The sequence below is a fragment of the Haemorhous mexicanus genome, chromosome 3, assembly GCF_027477595.1.
Source record: "Haemorhous mexicanus isolate bHaeMex1 chromosome 3, bHaeMex1.pri, whole genome shotgun sequence".
In the NCBI taxonomy this organism is placed as follows: Eukaryota; Metazoa; Chordata; class Aves; order Passeriformes; family Fringillidae; genus Haemorhous; species Haemorhous mexicanus.
The window spans coordinates 5,867,790-5,888,854 of NC_082343.1; the positions used below are offsets into that span (position 1 = coordinate 5,867,790).

Here is a 21,065-nt window from a genome sequence, read left to right on the forward strand (position 1 = left end):
TCTTTATTTTCTTTGTCTCCTATTAATTGTCCTTTATTAAACTTTCTAATTTTCACAGGAGAGTGAACCTCGTTTTTTACAGAAGGTATAGCTAGGTTGTCTCCCAATTTAGCTCTCAGGTGAAATCGCAAGTCGGGGCTGTATGAATATGCCACACCTTCGGGCACCAATGTGATTGAAAATTGGGGGGGGGGGGGTGGAAAGTGTCGTGTCGTTTGTTTCCCAACTCAATTCATTCGCAGGTGAAATCCCAACTCTCCGCTGCCGCCGGGATGCTGTGGTGAGGACTGGGGGGCGATTCCAGCCGCCTTTTTGGGGAGGAGCTCCTGCCTCCCTCCCTCCCGGCGGGGCGGGAGAGAAGGGGCGGGGCCGGGGGCGGGGCCGCGCGCGCTCGCGTTCCCTGCGGGGCGGGGCCGCGCGCGCGCGCGCCGGTGCGAGGAGGGGCCGCGCGCGCGCGCGCCGCCCCGGGAGCGCCCTCAGGTCAGTGCGGGGTGCGGGGCCTGGGGACAGCCGCGCTCCCCCCCACCCCCAACACTCCTTCCCCGGGGTGTGGCGGCCGATCCCGCTCCCCTCACGGGCTGCGGCGGCCGTGCCGGCGGGGAAAGGGCTCCCCGCGCCCCGCGGAGGCGCCGCCGTGAGGGGCGGGGCGGGGCAGGGCGGGGCGGGGCGGCCGCACCTGAGCTCTGGCAACGCCGCGGAGCGCGGCCCGTCGGTGAGGGGAGCGGGGCCGCCCGGCTCTTCCGCACAAAGAGCGCCCCGGGCACGGCCTCTGCCTGGTTGGAGTCGCGGTGCGTGTCCGCAGGCGGGTGGCGGTGTCCCCTCGGTGCCCCTTTGTGCGGCAGCGGGGTGGGTTGGCGGCGGTGCCGGAGGTGAGCCCCCGAGCGGGCTCGGGAGGAGCCCCGGGACCCGGCTGTGCCCAGGCTGGAGCCGCCACCGGGAGGCAGAACAAAAGTTGGGCTTTGGGGCTTTTCTCCTGCTTAAAGTAAAGCTCTTTTGTCAAATAAGTACTTTGAGCATTAATTCGGTAACCTTCCCGGAGGCACGATTAATAGTTTCACGCGGTTTGGCATAAATTCCTCCTCCCTTCCCGGCGCTGTTGGCCGAACTTCTGCTGTACCTGTCCCTGAGGGGTCCCTGGTTCCACCCAAGGGCCCACACCTTTGCAATTCCCCGTTTTCCTGTTTGTCTGGAGAAAGGCACCCGTGAACTTCGAGGTTTATAAATTCAGTTCTTTGTGGTGTTTCCTGAGTGCTGCAGCATTTTAAAACGGGAGGGAGTAGTGGGTTGTTGTGAGTTCGAGGAAAAGTTTGGATTGAAGTTAAGATACCTAAGTGTTCCTGAAGTGTGGTTACTAACATGCCTAATTCAACAGGCTGTCTCATCTGAGAAGTGCTGGTGCAGATTTTTTGCCTTGTAGTTAGTCCTCACAGTACTTTGTTTTTAGCATGTGATGTGTGTGTTAAATTTTAATCTGTGTTCTGTGGTTTTTTTTTAATTGTTTTTTGTAGAGAGATGGTGCTGGGTTATAGGTGTACAGTATCTGGGATAATGTAGCTTTGCAAATCGAATCTCTTAGGGCCTTCATTTGAACTAAGTTTTGCAGGATTGCCAAAGTTGAATGTCGACTGTAGTACTTTCTTTTTTATTTTTTTCCATTTTAAATCCCCCACAGTAAATACACTGCAGCCAACTGCACAATAACTTCCCTTGTGTTTTCCTGCCAGTGATCCTCAGCTCTGCCCCAGAGGAAACACCTTCCAGAAGCAACATGGGATTCATTTAGCTTGCCCTTTAAGGCCGGGGGGGAAAAAAATGCAAGTTACAACAATAATTTTTATGTTTTGGCCACTTGCTTGTTAGAGCTTGTGAGCAATTTTTTTTTCTAAATTCGACAAACATTTACAATGAAAGCAGCAGTCCTAGGGTAGGCTCAGTTAAAACAAAGGTCTGATGATGATAGGCCATGTGTTATGTTGGCAGAAGAAATTTAGATTACTTGTTGTAGAAACTTCTGCAAGTAAGTTTTGCAGCAGAATATTGTTTATTCCCAGCATTATCTTTCTCTGATAATTCAAAATGATTCTGCCCTGATCCTGTCTCTGGTAACTCCTTGGACTTGGCTGGCTGTTGTTCTGTTTTACAAATGTTCAGGTACCTGAGCTAGTGTGGGGGCTCTGTTTTGTGAGGCACTTAAATGAGCGATAAAGCAGCACTTTCTGTCTCAAAGGGCTGATGGATGAGGCAAAAGAGGGATATAAGAGATGGGAATCTTGGAAGGAAAAGATTACAAGCTTTTTGTGGTGGAAGTTGTCATCAGTTGTGTTTTCTGCCATTAAGTTGAATTCCAATCCCCTGCCTTGGTTACAAAAGCACTTTCTGTGTGTCTGTCAGAAAATTGAGAGGGGAGACTTAAGTAAGACATCACTGCATTCAAATTTGCAAAATTCCCATTTTTGGGTCCTGGCTCATCTGTTTTCTGATCCTGCTGCCCTCTCTGAGTTTGATATCTCAGCAAGCTGCTGTGAAAACCAGGCCAGTCCAACATCTAGAAAGTGTTTGCATTTTAAAACACTGGGGAGCTGGTTGGCAGTCTGTGAGTATGTGTGGGGTGAAGAATGGCAACAAACAGATTGGGAAGGTATCTAGAGACATCACCTTGTCCAGCCCTGTTGCCTGTACCCTAAGATTACTTGATATGCTGAATAAATATTTCACTGGAGGATCATGTAGCACTTCAGTACCAGGCTGAATGACTTGTTGATAACATCCTTCTGTGACAGGATATTTATGTACCCAGTTACACTCCATAACCACCCTAGCTGCACTTTCTCCTCTTCACATCCAAAGCAATTTAAAGGAGTATTTTCTTTAAAATCTATGTTCTCTGGAATTAGAGCTGGCCTATCTCTGCTTGGGTGCAAGGGTTTCTGAGAGTATGAAAAGAAAGCAGTCCTTCAGGCAGGTGAGATGTTTGCTTGTCTGAGAGGTGTGAGGATTCCTTGGAGCTCTTTGCCTTTACAATTCTACAAGACCAAAGTGATACTACCCCGTGTACACCCAGAAAAAGTAAAGGTTTTCATGCTGTATAAAAGTTCATAATGCATAAAACCAATGTTTATTTATGTTTATCTTGTACAGTCCCTTAATTATGCTGTTCTGTTTGATGACTTGCCCCACCCTTAGTTTTTCTCTACTTCAGTTCTGATGTGTCACAGAGTTACTGTGAAGAAGAACATTTAAGATATCCTAACATTGATAGACAAATACATCTTAAGGCACAAAAATATGTTCTGAAACCAGAATTTGAGCAGTGCAGAGGCTGTGTGTGCTGGAAGAGTCTGGAATCAGTTAAGGGCAAGTAACAAGATACACAGCTTCTAATGTGTGGCAAAGGGAGAGTCATTCAGGACAGTGCAAGTCAATGGATGTCATGCCTGTTCCATTCCTTGAACTGTTTGGATTAGGCTCAGGTTAGCAGCAATCAGTCTCTCATATGTAAAAATTGGGGTTAATAGACAGTTGTAAAATCACTGCTAGAGTTGTTACTCATTGGTTTTAGTTCTCGCTTTTGAGAAGCGTGAGCCACTGTGGCTGAGAATGCTTTTCTCATCAGAGGCTTGGTTTGCCAATGTACTGACCTGTTCCTCTTTCACTGTCATAATTTTCCTCTTCTGTAATTTCAAATGCAGTGGGAAGAAGATGCTGTACCAGACTTTTCCTATTTAACACCCTGAATGCTGCCAGCTGTGATGCTCTGCTGCTGTGGACACACAGGTTGCTCATCTGCTGTGGGCTTTTAAGCTGCATGTTTCCTAACCTTGCCTAGATGTAAAACCACAATGTGGTTTTCCATTACAGACCCCTACATTACAACATCTGACTAAGCTTTCCAAAAGTCCCCTCTGTCCTCCTTACCCTTGCTGAAGGTGCTGCTGCCATGACAGTCCCAGGGGACTGAAGTGTGCAGGGCACAGAGCAGGTGTGGTTGTGCACTGTAGCAATATCCTCTCTCCCCTTCTGTCCCACTGGGAGCTTCAACACAGTGGTGTGATGTGGTGAATGTAGGTTACCTGCACGTGAAAAATGTAGTGTTTGAGTTATACACCAACATAATTAACTGTGGTGCAGTTCCTCTGTGGATACTCATGGAGTAGTTCTGGTGCCATTGAGGAAGGGCCTGTTTGCATTTGCATTCTCCAGACTTACTGTGTGCAGGGGAACAAAAACATTTGAGAACTGCTGATGTGAAGGAGCAGGAGCGGGCAGCTTACAGCCTGCCCTTCAGAGAACCCATATTAATTTAACTCTTGAAAATAATGGTTTGTGAGCCAAGTTAAAATCAGTAAAAGGTTTGTCTGCAGAGGTGAGATCTGTCTGCAAGATTGGAAGTTCTGTCTGTAGTCATCTGATCTGACCTCTCCCTTGAAGCAGGCAGCATGTGAGTGCTGATTGTAGTGGTGGTTTCCTGAAGTGTGCTAAGATCACTAGCTTCTTTCTCACAGGGCACTGAAGGATCATTAAATGCTAATGACTTCTGATTACTGTTGACCTTAGTCAATTTAGAATTAGTGACCCAGATATGAAAACCACTGTATCTCATTACCAATTTCCTGAGCTATCTGAGCTTTCCTTTGTCAGTCAGTTTTGGTAAGAAGCACAGTAGAATTAAAGTTGACCTTTGCCTTAGAAAAAGGTTTGAGTGCTTTCAGGTTTGCAATATCATGTTTATAAATAAATAAATGGCAGCTACTAAGAAAGAAGTTAATTTTTGACCCCACAGACTGTCAAGAGCAAAGCTCTACATGAAATGAAATGGACAAGCTCTAGTAGCCACGATGGGGAACAAATGCATAATTTGTGTCTTTTAAATTAGTAGCAAAACAGTTTATCTCCTGTAACCTTGAACTGAATTATGATTTTGTGGTTGCAGGTTTTCTTTTCACAGAGTTAATTTATAATTCTTTGTTTTACTTTGAACTATCAAGAAACAACTTAATGCACATAGAAGGCATGGCTAATTTTGCTCTGAGATATTTTCTTCCTGCAGCTCCCAAACTATGATATTGGGGAGTATCTCTTAGTAGGTTTGTCAAATAATATATTTTATGTTGTAATGAAGCATTTGACATTATTTTTTACCATATGCCCAGAAGAGAATGTCTGTGGGGTAATTCACTGTAATGGGATCAGGTACATTGTTCACTGCAGGTTGTCTAAATGTAGGCCTTCCTTGCCACAGCTGTGGTTTATATGGACTGTCATTCCTGCAGCAGGCATGGTCTTCAAATCAGAATGACAACACAAGAAAATCTTGAACTTTTTTTTCCTCACTCTGATACAGTTTTTTGGTCCATCAGGGAAGAAAACCTTTAACTTGAAAAGAAAAGACCCAGCATAGCAAAATGTTTGGGGCATAAATATTAAGTTATTCAACCTCTCACTGAAGTTAAATTGCAGGCTTTAAGCAGCTAAGCAAGAAAGGTGACAGGAAAAAATGAGAATGGGGGATGTTGCAGTTGAAGTAGGAACGGGCTCATGGAAAGTAACTTGAAATCCGTACAAAGAAAGTGCAAATTTATTTGCAAGTAAACATACGAGTAGATATTAATGTTGTATGTTTTGTGTGATTGCTTTGTCTCAAAATAGATATTGCTTAATGACATATTAAAAATATTTAATGGAAAGGCTGCATTGGTAGAGAGACTAAAACAAATACCATGGATCAGCTGTATGCTAGGAAATACTACAGGAGTACAAAGCAGTTGTGAATATTCATTCTTTAGATTTCTATTTTATGTAAATTGGTGTTTACCTTTTGACTAGGCTGCTGGGGACTTTCTGCTTTTGCTTTCTTTGAAGCATTAAGGGCATTTAAGAAGAAAAAGTAAAAGCTATCTTAGTGGATAATGTTATGCAAAGTATTTAAATCCTCATAAGCACCAAGCAGTTAAGAATATTTGGTAACAAGTATGTTGCTAATGTAGCATGAGTTCTATAGAAAAATACTACTTAATTATTTTTGACTTTGGTTTGAAGCTTCTAGTCTTGGTTCAAGATGCAATTCTACTCTGATACTGTTCTACTCTTTCACAGCTCTTCACTATTCTGGGATGTAATTGCTGTTTTTTAAGCATCTGTTTTGGCTTCCTTGAGAGTGTTAACAATTTTGCCCATTTTTCTTCCTGCTTTTGGTTGCCTTTTTTTTTTTCTATACAAGACCTGAGACATCATTGTCAGCTTTTCCATGCAGCTGACAGAAGTAGATGCCATCTTGGTTTCTTCCAGTGCTGCCAATAAGAAACTTAGGAGAGAGGAGATTGAGAGTTTTTGTCCACTGCAATGCATTTTTTTTTACTTGAGGAAATGAAGGGTAGAGCTATCAGTGCCCTTTCCAAATTTGTTTTTACAAACAGAAGGGTTGGAATGGTGATTGGGAAGGATTCTTCCAAGTGAATAAATAATTCATAGACAGGTAAACAGAACAAGACACCACAGCTGTGTGGGTTTGGTTTATTGAGGTTTTCTGTTGGTTTAGTTAGTTTTTGAACTTATATATTCCATCTTTAAATGAGTGCTTGAAGTTAACTTAAATTCAGTGAAAGCTAGCAGTGGACAGACAGGTAGATTTGTTAAACAGTAACATTGTGTGTTTATTTTAGTTCATCAGGATGTGTCATCTGAAATTTGTTTCCTTGTAGGGGGATATTCAGGATTTAAACAATATAGGCATAGTAACTGCCAAAGAAGACATTTGGCAATTTTACAGAAAAAGAAATGTGTGCCTTTCCTCAGTACTTACTAAGAATTCTTTTATTCATGATGTAATAAACAATTGGGAATTTTAATGAAAGCTTGTTTTTTATAGAAATTGTGTAGCTCATGTTGCTACATGAGGAACAAGCCTGTAAATGAGAGCTGTACAAAACCTCAGCTTATTAGAAGGAGAAAAAAAACAAAACAAAACTCTTTGGTATCCTTGCTATTGCACAGGAGAAACTGATGAAGTATGAGGAAGAATACTCCCAGCAGGTCTGGAAATGAAACTGATTTCCCTATTGGAAGTTACCTTTAGAAAGGCATAATTATAGTAGTAACATGCTATTAAAAGTTGTACCAAGAGCTGGGCTGTACTGTGACTCCTCTGCCTCACAAGGTATATTATGTTCTTAAGGGATAAATAAGCTGGGATGGCAGGTGTGTTGCACACACTTGGGTTTGAACAGCAAATGTTTGGTCAGGAACTGATTCCAAGGGCTCCTAACCTGCTCCTAATATTTTGAAAGGGGCATGTAACTTGCTGTGTAGTATCTCAGACTGGGAATATAGTCTTTTGCTTAATTCTTCTGGCATTTTGAATATCCATTAGGCCAGTGTAAAGATTTAAGCATGGAATTTCCTATACCCTTTAACTTGAAATATTTCTGGTCTGACTACTTTGCTTGTAAAATAAAAATTAATGTGCCTTTGAAAGACTGTATTTTCCTTTTTCTCAGTTATATATATCAAGTTTAGTTCTGTTAAATATATAATTAATGAAGAAAAATGAGACTTGCTGAAGAAGATTAGGAGCACATTGTAATAAGATTTCAGAAATGGATAGATCTGTGGGTCAGAGAAGGTGACCTTCCTTGATCCTCTTGTTGGAGACAGACTGATCTAAACTGGGAGTTTTGACTGGTCTTTCAACAGGCAGCAGTACATGGGCTGTTTTTACTGACTGCCAGTGCATTGAGTTCTAAATTTATTAACAGTATTTGTATAGTAAAACAACAAAACACCGTTGTATGAAAGGAAATGGGAGCTGCTGCCAAAACAGAAAGAACAGGGAGTGAGAATTGTCACAGCATATGCCACAGCACATGCTGCAGTCCAGATAGCCATGATACACAGAGTATCACCATGCAATATCAGAAGGCTTTAACCCATACAGAGTGACACCAGACCACTTCAGAAGGCTTCAGGGATCAGCCCTTTAGTCCAACCTTTTATACCCTCATGTTCTTGCACTGCACCTGTGTGCCCTGTGTTCCCTTTGGTGGCTGGTCAGTGCACCTGGGCACTCCGTGGCTCATTGCTGTCAGTGCTGCTCACCTCTTTTCACAGCTGTACCCATTGGGGCTCAACTCCATCCCCATTCCCAATTACCACAAACCCTGTACCTACAGAGACTAGCACAATCATTCTTTGGTTTCTTTTTTTTTTTTTCCTCTTTCACATCCATCTAATGAGTGGTTTATGAGACTTAGTTCCTGGGGTGATGAAGTGCAGTGGAAGGTGGCATGAACCTGTAAGAGCTTTGTAGTTTTTCATAGGAGTTCTATGAAAATCTAAATCTGTTTAGGTTCTGTTCTGGAATCTGTGCTATTTTCTAGTTAGAGCAGACCAGGTTTTGGCAGCTGGCTTAAGAGCAGGCAAAGATGACTTTTTATTTACTGGGCCAGATTTTTTATCCTGTTGTGCAGATACTTCTTGTCTGCTGGGGTCTGACTTCTGAGTTCAGAACATGCTTCAGCTGCAGCTTCTCTCTCCTTTTCCTTTTCCTTTCCCAGAAAGCACAAAGAGCTGTGCATGTGTGGTGTGCTCCAGAACTCAAAGGTTGGTGGATTCCTGTGGATTCACATTTACAATCTGTCTTTCCCACTTGGAGTTAACTGGTCAGTCTGTCCCTCATTCTCTTTATCTGCAGGAGTCTCCCAGTGACCTTATCTGGTGTGTGTGTAAAATCTTTGGATTTGTCGTGGTCATTGGTTTGAAGAAATGTGCAGAGACCTTGATTTTTATATACTTTGGGAGTCTATAAAATGGATTTGTGGAATGACAATCAAATCTCCCAACCCCTGCTGTCTTTTGCCTTCTGCCAACTGCAATGCTGAGAGCCAGATTTTCTGGAGTCTGTGGTTTTCTGTATCTTTAAGAGGTTTTATAAAGATTTCTTCCTTTTGAAATGTTTGTCCTGTGCAGTGGCAAAAGGGTTATTGCTTTATTTGGAAGGGCTGGAAATTTACATAAGGAGAGAAAAAAAACTTACACAAACTCAACAAACTCAAATTCTCTGCTGGGAATACCTGCTGTGTTCCTCTGAAAAACTCAGCTGTGAGCAGTTATAAGATTCCATCTGTGGTATGAGTTTCTTCTCCTTTACCCCTTCTTCTCCCTCTCTACAGTTCAATATGGTTTAGGTTTTAGTTTCCCTTCCTAATCAGCCTATTGCAGATAAAAAAGAAAATGTGTGGAGGAGAGAGAAAAGGTTGCTAGAAATAATTTCTTTGTAAGTTACATAACCTCCCCTCAATGTATTTAGAAATATGTCTCTGCCTTTCAGGCATAACCAACCATCTTCCTTTAAAGCAGCAGTCAAGGAGATTTTGCACTAAGATATTGGATTGTGAAATGTAGCAGCATGGGCTCGTCTCCCTCTGTTTCCCCTTTCCATGGGCATTGCCTTCAGACAGAAGGCCAGATATGTCTGGGAATGGCATCATCATCATCCCCAGCCACTGCAGCAAAGCCTCCAGATGGTTTGGGCATGCAGTGAGGGCTTGGTGTGGAGCATCTCCCAAGGAGACCTGGTAATCTTAGAAATACCAGCACATTCTCAGGTTAAAGACACTCTGAGTGTGTGTTACACAGCCACAGCTGTGATTCAGGCAGTTGGGATGGAGACTGAATAAATAGCCTGAGTAATATTTCTGTTTGAGTCAGTGGCAGATTTGTCAGGGGCTTCAACAAGATTTCTTCACCAACCTTTTATCACTTTAATTTCCCTGCTGTACCCTTGTCCAGCAAAACTAATTAAGGCAAAATGTGGCTAAATTAGCTTTGAAAGCAGAGGATTTTTTCTTTAAAACTGAAAGTAATTATGAAATCATATTTTAACTATCTGCTCCCCAATATTTTAAGGTGTGATATGTTGACACCTCATTCCAAGTATTTTTTTATTTCCCTGCTTTTGTTTTTAAGTGGCTATGCTTATTTGGTGCTCTTTCTATACACTTGACCTGCTATTAAAGATATCTGATCAAAATTTAAGTTCTGAGTGAACGAATGACTAAAAAATAGACTTATTTCCTATTTAAGTGGTTTGGTTGGCATAGCTTGTATCCTGTTTATTTCAGAAAGTATTTGTGAATAAATTGGACTGTTTGCAGCTCAAGGAGTGATTTTTGCCTGAGACTCTCTGAATCATTCAGACCCTTTCATTTAATGCTTTGAAATATTGATTAAATATATTCACTCTGGTTTGCTTTAATCTGATTACACATCTAGAAGTTTTCTTCTGATGTGGTGCAGCCATAGCTGGTGTAAGCTGGCTTAATTAGCACTGCTTAGTGATTTGGGACCCCTGTCAAAGGCTGTTATGTTATCTGGAAACAGAAGGAGTTAAAGCTGAAGCTGTGACCTCATCCCTGTTCATGTTACACTGGAGTAGAAGCCGCGCTGAAAGGGATCCTTTGGCTGCATCGCTGTCCGTGCTGCTGCTCGATTCTTTAATTCGGTTCTGATATGTGGCACACTCACCGAGCAGCTCTTACAGGAGGGATTTGTGGGAATGCTACAGGCAGAGGAAGCTGTGCTAATATCGAATGCCCGTGGAAATAGCTCCCACGGCAATAGACTCAGATCTTTCTTCCTGATTTCAACTTCTTAGTGCTTCGCCTGTGAAAATTGAAGCGGCACCGAGGAGAGCTCACACACCCAGCAGAGAAGCGCTCACCCAGCCGCGTGTGCCAGTGATTCCATCCCATCCTCGCCGCCGGCTGCGGGGGAGCTGCGGGAGCGCTGCTGTGGCTTTAACGTGGGAGCGGCACAGGCTACAATAGGTGTCACTGTGTGCGAGCCCAATCGCGCTCGGTGCCTGCAGCCATTGGCTCCGCGCTGCCGGCTCCGGCCGCACGGCTGACGGTCCCGCTCCGCTCCCAGCCCTGCCCGCACAACTTGGGCTCGCCGGCAGCCTGGCACTGCCACCGTGCGCTCCTCCTGCCCTCTGCCCCGGCTGTAGCGCTGCCAGGCGGTTCCTGATCGGGAAGGCTGGAAGGAATGATGGGGATGTATTTAACGGTTCAAGTACTGGATCAAACTTAAACTCAGTTTCTTACTCTGGGTGCTGGAAAGGTCACCTTGTCTTGCTGGAAAAGAAGCAGACTCTCAGCTCTGCTGCTTTTGGTGTTACAGCTTCCACATAGATTCCTAAATGTTCCTAGCTAGTTAGGCTGTCGGTCTTTACTCACGGGTATACTGATGGTAGATGAGAAAGGAAAGAACATGAAATGTCTCACCTTCTTCTTGATGCTTCCAGAGACGGTCAAGAACAGGTCTAAGAAGAGCTCTAAGAAAGGAAATAGCAGCAGCAGTAGCAACAGCAAATTGCCTCCAGTTTGCTATGAAATCATTACCTTGAAGACCAAAAAGAAGAAGAAGATGGCTGCTGATATTTTTCCCCGAAAGAAACCAGCTAATACTAATACAACTGCTGTCCAGCAGTACCATCAGCAAAATCTCAATAACAACAACACTATTCCTGCACCTAATTGGCAAGGACTTTATCCAACCATCAGAGAGAGGTAAGTTCAGGGCAGTTTTTTTTGGTGTTTGAATGGAGTAGCGAAATGCCCAGAATGCGTTTATTTGCTGAAGAAAACATGGTTATATTTTGTTTGGGCTTTTTTTTTCTCCCTGTATGTGTGTGGGAAATAAGAATTTTGGTAATGGAGAATATATTTTAGTATCTCTTTTCCAGTCAGTGCATCTGTTTGAGTTAATAAAAATGTTGCTGAAAGCTGCACCATACCCGTAAAGATTTCCTTTTAGACCTCAGTGGGGATTTTCAGTGATAAATGCTCTGGACTTTGATTTCCACTTCTTGGAAAGTTCTCAGAAGTTTGGGGGTTTGTTTTATTGCACCCACACACACCAGAAATACTTTTGCCTCCTTAGTATTTTCTCTGGTATGTTTGTGCAATGATGTGTAAAGCAGCTGGAAGGAAAGTGTGACCTGCTTCTCTTTGCTAGCAAGCAACTTGAAGTTAAAAAAATCAAATTTCTTGGGTCTGGGACATGCAGAGAGAGTTCCTGGGTGCCACAAATTAACATGCTACCTCTGTTTGTAGAAATGCAGTGATGTTCAACAATGACTTGATGGCAGATGTTCATTTTGTGGTCGGGCCACCAGGTGGGACCCAGCGGCTGCCAGGACACAAAGTAAGCAACAGCTGCATGATCTGCTGGGGTGGGGAGGGCCAGAGAGAGCTCCCACAGTTACAGCAGGACAATGTGGGAGGCTCAGCTCTTCTGGGACAGGCAGCAGCCTGTTTGGAAAGGCTCTGTGCAGTGGGATAATCTCTCCCTGGGTTTTCTTTGTGTTTTTTGTTAAACAGCACATTTGCTGGGCTAAGGCAGTAAAGTAGGAATACTGCTTTGTGCTGTTGATTAATACTGCTCTTGAGATTTCCTAGAAATAGTTAACTTCTGTGGTGGAGGTGAGCGTTTTCCAGTAGCTAATGCATCTATGCCCAGGAGAGTAAAATACAAGGAAAATGTGTAACTTGTTCTTAACTTGGGCTTCATTTCTTACTGAAGTGTGTCTGTAGAGCCTGTCAGTACAGCCCAGTTTGCTCAGAGTGGCTCTCCCACAATGTTTGTGTTGGCAGTGTTTTCAGTTCAAAGCATGAAATAAGATTTCCCTTTCTCAACAGTATGTCCTGGCTGTTGGGAGCTCTGTATTCCATGCAATGTTTTACGGAGAGCTTGCTGAGGACAAAGATGAAATCCGTATACCAGATGTTGAGCCTGCTGCTTTTCTTGCAATGCTGAAGTAAGCATCATTCATCTGCTGGATATGTTTTCCTGTCTGATGTATACATACCCTGCCAATGTCATTGCTGAAGTTACATATAAACAGAAAGAAAGCAGTTGCTTGAAATATTCCTCTTTTTGTGTTTTAAACTTTCACCTAATTTTGCTCTCACTATGTACTTTCAGGCACACACATACTAGACTAATGCAGGCAGTTTTAAATAATGACTTTGACAGGGGATCTTTGGGCACATTGTGTACTGTAATGCCTATTGATCTGATTTGTCACTATATGTTACACAAAGGAATGGAGTTACTAAAAAGGTTTGTCAGCTGTAACAAAAAACCCCAAACCAACTGTTCTACTTTGCAAGCATAGAGAAAAGTTAAAAATGTATGCACGAAGCCCCCTCAGACCCAGTAAATTGCTGGGTTTGTAGACTGACATTGTTCCAGATCTTTTATAAACCTGCAGTACGCAGGTCTTGTCTTAGAAAAATGACCCTAAGTTATTCAGTATATCCTCTGAAAAATAAATTTCTCCTTATGTTGTCATATTGATGTCTTTGGAAAGTGATAAAAAGGCTGTTTACATGAATAGGGGTTTTATCTAACAAGGAAAATGAGTCAGTTTATATGATCATTCTTTTTTTTCTTGCAAACTGCATAAGAAATGCTCTCTTCTCCTAAATGGGCATAATGAAGCAGCTTCCCAGCTGAATTGTCCTTGAATGTATCTATAAACTCTGATTGTTGAGGAGAAATGCCCTATCACAGAAATGCCATGGCTTTGAGTTTTTGGTTTTTTTCCTTCAGCTTAAATAAATGGTGTTGCTTTCCTATACAAAAAATACATCAGTATCTGATAGTGATTCCTTTAATATGCTGCAGGTTTTCTTGCACGTAATGATATAATCACTAACTAGCAATTTATTGTGTTTCATAGATTGTTTGATTAACTTGTGATTGCAGAAGAGTTTCATTTTTAACATTTCACTGGCATCATAGATGAGCATTCAAAGTTGCATATAGAGTTTTTATGGGTTATTATCAGGGATGTTTTGTGCAAATGTAGGTAACTGCCAGGAGAGCTCCACAGATGTTCTGTAGACCTAGAATATAAAGTTAAGATGTGACATTATGTAGGGACGTGTGTTATGGATCTTTGCTTTGGGCCTTTTTGATTTTGTGGCAGAGCTCAGACTTACACTTTACTTTCATGCTGAATTTTACAAATCACAAATACAAGATACTCGGGTTCTTTCAGCCCCCCCTTTCTTTTTGAACAGCAAATCTATTTCACCGTGGCTAAATATGATGTGCCATATAAAAACTGAATGCTTTCTGAATTTATCATTAAGAAATGTGTGCAGAAATAAAGCCTAGAAAAGAGAGTAGCAATACTGACATCTAGGTCTTGGCATATTATTTAGCCCATGGCAATTTAGGAAACTGTCTAGGAGAGCATGGCCAGAACCATGGGATTCTTCACCTTCTCAGCCTTTATTGAAAAAACCCTAAAGACCAGAAAAAAAGTTTGTGGTCTGTGTGGCTGTTGAGGTAACCTTGCCAGTGCTGTCTTCCCTGATGCAGTGTGTCTGAGGCTGCAGAGTGCCCCAGTGTCTGCGACACTGGGATGGTGCAGGGAAGGCATAGGGATGCTGCTCAGCAGTGCAGTGTCCCCTGATCACAGGATCCACTGCCTGTGGGTCTTAGGGGGAGCCACTGTCCCCTTCACTCCTCTCACTCTGGGAAACCATCCCTGTGAGTGTTTCCTGCAACTGCTGTGAGCCCTGGATGGCAAAGCTATGTTGCTACAGAGGGAAAGACTTTAGCTATGCCAAGGCAGCCTCTCCTTCACAGGCTTCTTTCTGCATCATAAACTTTGTCAGAAAATATATTTAGCTTGGGTTTTTTGGTTTTGACATCTTGCTCAAGAAGTTTGGTTTTTTTTTTTTTTCCTTCTGGGCCAATGAATTCTGATGGCATAAATATGCTTTCTGTTTTATTACACAGTGGCCATTCTGACAACAAACAAGATATTGCCAGGTGTAATACAGGAAATACCACGATGGGTAGACATTAGTTATTCTCCCAGTAAAAGTGCTTTGCCTGTTCTCTACTGTTTTAAAAACAGGATTAAATGCATAGTCTAGCTGCCAAACTGAATTGGTGCACTAATGTATTATATCTTATCTCAGTCTTGACTGTTCAAGTTAGAACTGTGATCTCATCTCATCCAGGCTGAATGTGTTACTAAACCACCAAACGCCGTGGTCTGGCAGAGTCCTGTGTTTGAGAACAGGGTGAAACTGGAATATCAGGAATTGCAAACCAGAGCCGAGGTGCATTGGCAGAGTCAGAGGTGTGGAGTATTGCTGACAGTCGATCTGTGCTGTGTCTGCTGTACATCAGTGATATTAGTTCTTTATTTTCAGCAATATTAAAATAGCAACTTTTGAACTATTTAGATTTAAAACAGATGTCATCATTCTCTGTTGCATTATCAGGCAAAGAGAAGTAATAGAAGGGAGGAAAGAGTAGGAGAGCAATCACATGAATCATAAAAACAAATTGAAAATGGAATTTTTTGGGCAATAAAGGAGATAAGCCTGTAACCATTGATATACAGATGGGTTCTTTGGTTTCACAAATAAGTTGAAACCAAGTAGTAAACACTAAAAATAAGCTTGGCTCTATGTAAGTTTTCTTTTTCCTCTGTAACCTCTTAGATGTTATGTTGCTGGAACAGTATCTCCCCTGTGCATGGTTTCCAAGTGCGGTGTGGAGGATACTATCTTACAGCTGCAAAAATACAAATAGTTATTTACAACTAAGATCAGTGTAGATACTAATTCCTCTTTATAGGCACATCTGTTCTGCAGAAAACTCATTGTGTAGGGAAACCTGCTAACTAGAAAATTTTAATTGATACAGGGTTGCATACAACTTTAGCTTTTCTGGAGGAAGACACTTTTATCAGCCATAACCATCAAGACTTGCTTATCCCTGTGAAGAGTGAAATTGCATTTGGCATGGTTTTAGCACATTGCATTCACCAGCTGCAAATGGAGCCCTGAAGCATGAGATATTGAAAAGAACAAACTGTACAATGCTTCATTTCTCTGAGCAATGAATCCCAGCAGTTTAGTCACATAAATAGAATTTCACCTTCATCTCTTCCACCACACTGCCATAGCAATAAAGCTTTTTTCATCCTTATGCAGTGAGACTGAGTGAAAATGCTGTGCTAGTTGAGTTAGGATGTTGTGAGCGTTAAAAACCAGAAAATCTTCCATTTCCGATACGTTTCATAACCCTTTGAAAAAACCAACCAAAACCATGAGCCCAAACAAAAAAGCCACCTCTGAAAAGAACCCAATCCAATAGTTACAGAAATGGATAGCACCTGATATACTTGAATAGCATTTCTCTTCTTAGATTACCTAGTTACTCTCTACAAACTTGTTCATTCATCTCGGTAAACCACGGTTCACCATCAAGGGACACGCATCCAAGGACTCTTGATAACACATGTTCCAGGCTCCTGTGGTAGCTGAGGGAGGCAGCCCTGCAGGAGCTCCTGCCTGGGAGCCAAGACCTGTGGGGAAGGAGCACAGAGCTGCAGGGGTCACAGTTTTTAAACAATTGTCTCATAGCGTGCACTCCAAATGGAAAGTTGTATTCACCTTAGATTTAAACCTGTTCTCTTCCATGGTCTTAACATAAGTGCTGAATTTTTTTGTTCTTTCTTTCTGGGCGTAATCAATACTCCCTAAAGCACTGCTTGATTTTAATGTGGAGCCATTTAAATATTCTTTGTTTATGATTTTGTATGAGTTTGTTGACAAACTGGTGTCACATTAAGCAGCAGCATTACACCTGTGTGCTTTATTTCAGGTACATCTATTGTGATGAGATCGATTTGGCCGCAGACACTGTCCTGGCCACTCTTTATGCTGCCAAGAAGTACATTGTCCCTCACCTGGCCCGTGCCTGCGTTAACTTTCTTGAGACAAGTCTGAGTGCAAAGAATGCCTGCGTGCTGCTCTCCCAGAGCTGCTTATTCGAGGAACCTGACCTGACCCAGCGCTGCTGGGAAGTGATTGATGCCCAGGCTGAGCTCGCTTTGAAGTCTGAGGGCTTCTGTGACATTGATTTTCAGACACTTGAAAGCATTCTCCGAAGGGAGACTCTGAATGCCAAAGAAATTGTTGTTTTTGAGGCAGCTCTGAACTGGGCTGAAGTGGAGTGCCAGCGCCAAGAGCTGACGGCCACCATAGAGAACAAGCGCAAGGTGCTGGGCAAGGCTCTCTACCTGATCCGCATCCCCACCATGGCCCTCGACGACTTCGCCAACGGCGCCGCCCAGTCCGGGATCCTGACTCTCAACGAAACCAACGACATCTTCCTCTGGTACACGGCTGCCAAGAAGCCAGAGCTGCAGTTTGTCAGCAAGCCCCGCAAAGGCCTCGTCCCTCAGCGCTGCCACCGCTTCCAGTCCTGCGCTTACCGCAGCAACCAGTGGCGCTACCGGGGCCGCTGTGACAGCATCCAGTTTGCTGTTGATAAGAGAGTGTTTATTGCTGGCTTTGGGCTCTATGGCTCCAGCTGTGGGTCGGCAGAGTACAGTGCTAAGATTGAACTGAAGCGACAAGGAGTTATCCTGGGCCAGAACTTGAGTAAATACTTCTCGGATGGTTCTAGTAACACTTTTCCCGTGTGGTTTGAGTATCCAGTGCAGATTGAGCCCGACACCTTTTACACAGCGAGTGTGATACTGGATGGTAACGAACTCAGCTATTTTGGACAAGAAGGAATGACAGAAGTTCAGTGTGGGAAGGTGACTGTTCAGTTTCAGTGCTCCTCGGACAGTACAAATGGCACAGGGGTACAGGGAGGACAAATTCCCGAACTCATATTTTACGCTTGAATGGGAGTGTGTGGATACAAAGCATTTTGCTATCAAGAACCTGTCTGGTTCAGGCCTACTGATTCTTAGCTTTTTATCTGCAGATATGTGATCAGTACAGGGAATATGTAACTAAATCCTGTGGGCAAGTTCCTGGCTTGCTGTACTTGTAGCATCATTGGTGATTAAGTGTAATATGTAAACTGGAAGCTCTTAGAAACAAGCAAGTTTTAAAGGCTTTGTAAGGGGGGTGCCTGTTTGCTGGTGATGCTGACCCTTTCTTTGATGCACCAGTGAATCACCTCTCTCTTGAATCTCACTAAACACTGTCTTCATTGATCCATTTTTTCTTTCTCCATTTTCTGCTTTCTGCTTGTATTGGGGAGGTAGGAATAGAAAACAAAGTCTTGTTTTATAGCTCTCTCTGCTGTCTGCTCTGCAGACTTTGGAGATTCCGGTAAACCAAGCTGCTTTTGACCATGGGGGCTGGAAGAAGTCCTTCAGTTATAAGCAGAAAAAGCACAAGTTTAAACCTTCATCCTGCTAGATTCTCCTGTAGCCAGCTGTTTGGGATGGCTCCAGGAAGAGATGGGAAGAAGGAAGCCTCTTTCAGGAAACTCCACGGCATACCGGCCATATCCCCAGTGCATGGACATGTTCACAGTGAGGAAGGGATGTGGGCTTGGCAAGTTACCCTTGGAGTTAATTTTCTAGGAATCCCACCTTGCAGGCAAGGAAGTACTTGCATGTATTCAAATTGTGTATGCAGCTCTTGAAACTCTACTCCTATGACCCAGGTTTTGCTACATTAGAGTTGATCTGCTCTTTAAATGGCATTTCTTTGAACCCTTGCTAAATAAATGGGAATTTATATCAATCATCTGATGCAGGATAATTTTTTCTTTGTTCTGGGTGGGTTTTTTCTTCTTCCTAAACATGGTAGAGGCAGATTTTAGAGGAACAAAAGAATGTATCAATCTTGACTTGGATTTTTTTCTGTAATATGAGATTTTGTTTTTCTTCTTTTTATTACCAGTTGAAATTTAGACAAAAACAGAAGGTTCCCAACTGTGGTCATGTTACACTTAGTGTATACCATCTGATAGCAGTGAAGGGGAGGAAGTCTCCCCTAATGGGTTATTGTTGGAGCTCTTGCAATTGCTTCTGCCTACACATCAATCAGAGGATTATGTGGTCCAGAACCTTTTTATTTGCCTGGGTTTTTTTCTCCCAGGAAGTTACTTGTCCATATAATTTTTGCAAAAGTATGCGGGATACTCCTTGTATCAGGGGAAGAAACCAGTATAAATAAGAATTCCAGGTATAGAAACATGAGAACATCCTTCATCACTGCACTGGGACAGGTGTTCCTCAAAGGCTGCACTGCCCATTGTAAAGCATCCTGCTTCACCTCTGAAATGGGTTCTGTTTGTTGTGTACCTTTTACAAAATGAGAGGACCAAATGATTCTTTAGACCTGCTGAAGAATAATGTTACAGTATATCCACACATTAATGTAGCATAACCCTAAATTCACCTGTCAGTTCTGTCATAAAAATGTTTTTCTCATCTTATTTTACCAGTTAAATGCTGTTACTCTAAGTGTTGCTTGATGGTCGGAGTCCTGGCCCATGGCCATTGGAAAGTGCCAAAATACATCTTTGCAGTGTCCAAAATACCATCTGAAGTAAGGAGAAGTGGAGTGTAGTCAAAGCCCAGATCTTCTCTCTAGGTAATAAAAGGAGAGCCAGGTAAAAAAAGTACTCCACAGGATTTATGCCTTTCATCCTTCTTAACGTTTAATGTTTTGTATACATGCATACATGTGTGTGTAAGCAGCTCTCTTTCTGAAATGTAAATACCCTCAAAATACATAGAAAAATGTTTTGTTTTTTGTAACAGATGTACATAATCCAGACTGTTTGTGAAATCTAAACAGAATGCTCCATGGAAAACTCCCAGGGAGAGATTTATAAAAACCTCCAGTTATTTATATTTAGATCTACAACTGAAAATAGACAAGAGTATAAATGGTATGGAGTGGAGAAAGAGTTGCTGAAGAGATCATAGAAAGGAATCTGAGATTGTGATGAGGTAACGGTCATCTACTTTTAGACAACATCTGAGCAGCAGTTCCATTTATTTAGATACATTTCAAAGCAGAGAAAGATGCTAATCAGCTGATTAAATTTTTGTACAGCAAGTGGCTGATGCAGATGTAATTACTCCGAGTGATAAGCAGATTGACAGGTTGTGGTAGCGAGATGCATTCTGATTTGTTTGGTAAAAAAAATATGTGCCACAGCTGGTGGGACAAGTCAGTACTGCATTGCTTTAACTAGTCCTGGGTTCTCACCTAGAATTTATTATTTGTTTTGACTTACCTGCTAATACAGGTGACATATCTGCTATGTTCACTGGCTGGAAGAGAAGTTCAGAGATCAGAACACTCTGTAGCTGTAATGTGTAGAAAATGAGCTCTTATTTAATTATTGTTCTTATTTGATTCTTTTATGAAGTCTTTTTGACGAAGTAGGGTGAAAGCAACCTCTAGCTTAATTCCTCTGAGTCCATTCTGGATTTTGGGAGCTGGTGCAGGGAAAGGTTTTGAGTGTGGGTGATCAGACAAAGGCACCCAAAACACCTTTTGATGCTCACAGCATAACTTGCTTCTGAGCACTTTGTGATGCTAACAAGTACTGGGATGTAAGAAGGTGGCCAGTGCCACTCACATTGGGACATCAGGGCACTTCAGTCAGTAGGTGTCTGACTCTGGATTTGGTTGGTTTAGCAGAAGCACCCAAGCTTGAGTACATTGACTGACATCTTGCAAGCATCAGCCATATCAGCCTGGAATATAAACCTGCTGTGGATAGAGATCACCTCGCAGATTCTGTCTAAACTGTTCCTGGCTCTTGCTACTTGTATCTTTGATTTGCTGGTGAGAGGAATCTGTGATAAGAGAGTATAATGTAATATACTTTCTGCATATCTAAAATAGTATTTAAGTAAACACTTTAAATTCTACACTCTTATTGCACTGAACTGTTTTGGGTTTTGTTTTTTGTTGTGATAAACTCGGCTCACTTCAGGTCCCAGCACCCATTTGTGCTGAAGCATTGTTTGACCTTAGCAGGCTTACAGCATTATTTATAAAGGACAGATATATATAAATATATAAAGTACCTCATGTTGAATGTTATTGTACTGTATCTTTAATGTCACAGTGCAGATCTTGTTGGACTCATGAATGTGTATAATCACGTTAAACATAAAAATAAAAATGATTCTTAAATGGTTGTTTCCTGCAGCATCTTTGAAGCATGAGCTGTGAAAGTCCTTACTTAGTTATCTCTTTTAA

At 42.4% G+C, this 21,065-nt stretch overlaps 1 protein-coding gene across 6 annotated transcripts; it reads left to right on the forward strand.

The window, feature by feature from the left end:
* The first annotated feature begins 419 nt into the window (after positions 1-419).
* Positions 420-20,999, forward strand: BTBD3 (BTB domain containing 3). 6 transcript variants are annotated; one of them, XM_059840649.1, is made up of 5 exons: positions 420-480; positions 11,297-11,561; positions 12,108-12,198; positions 12,693-12,811; positions 16,693-20,999. In XM_059840649.1, the coding sequence occupies exons 2-5, from the start codon at positions 11,419-11,421 to the stop codon at positions 17,723-17,725; spliced, it is 1,386 nt and encodes a 461-aa protein (XP_059696632.1). In that variant the 5' UTR covers positions 420-480; positions 11,297-11,418; the 3' UTR covers positions 17,726-20,999. The 6 variants fall into 6 exon arrangements, with proteins under 6 accessions (XP_059696632.1, XP_059696633.1, XP_059696636.1 ...); XM_059840650.1 differs by lacking the exon at positions 420-480 and adding an exon at positions 671-788; XM_059840653.1 differs by lacking the exon at positions 420-480 and adding an exon at positions 716-869.
* Positions 21,000-21,065: the final 66 nt, after the last annotated feature.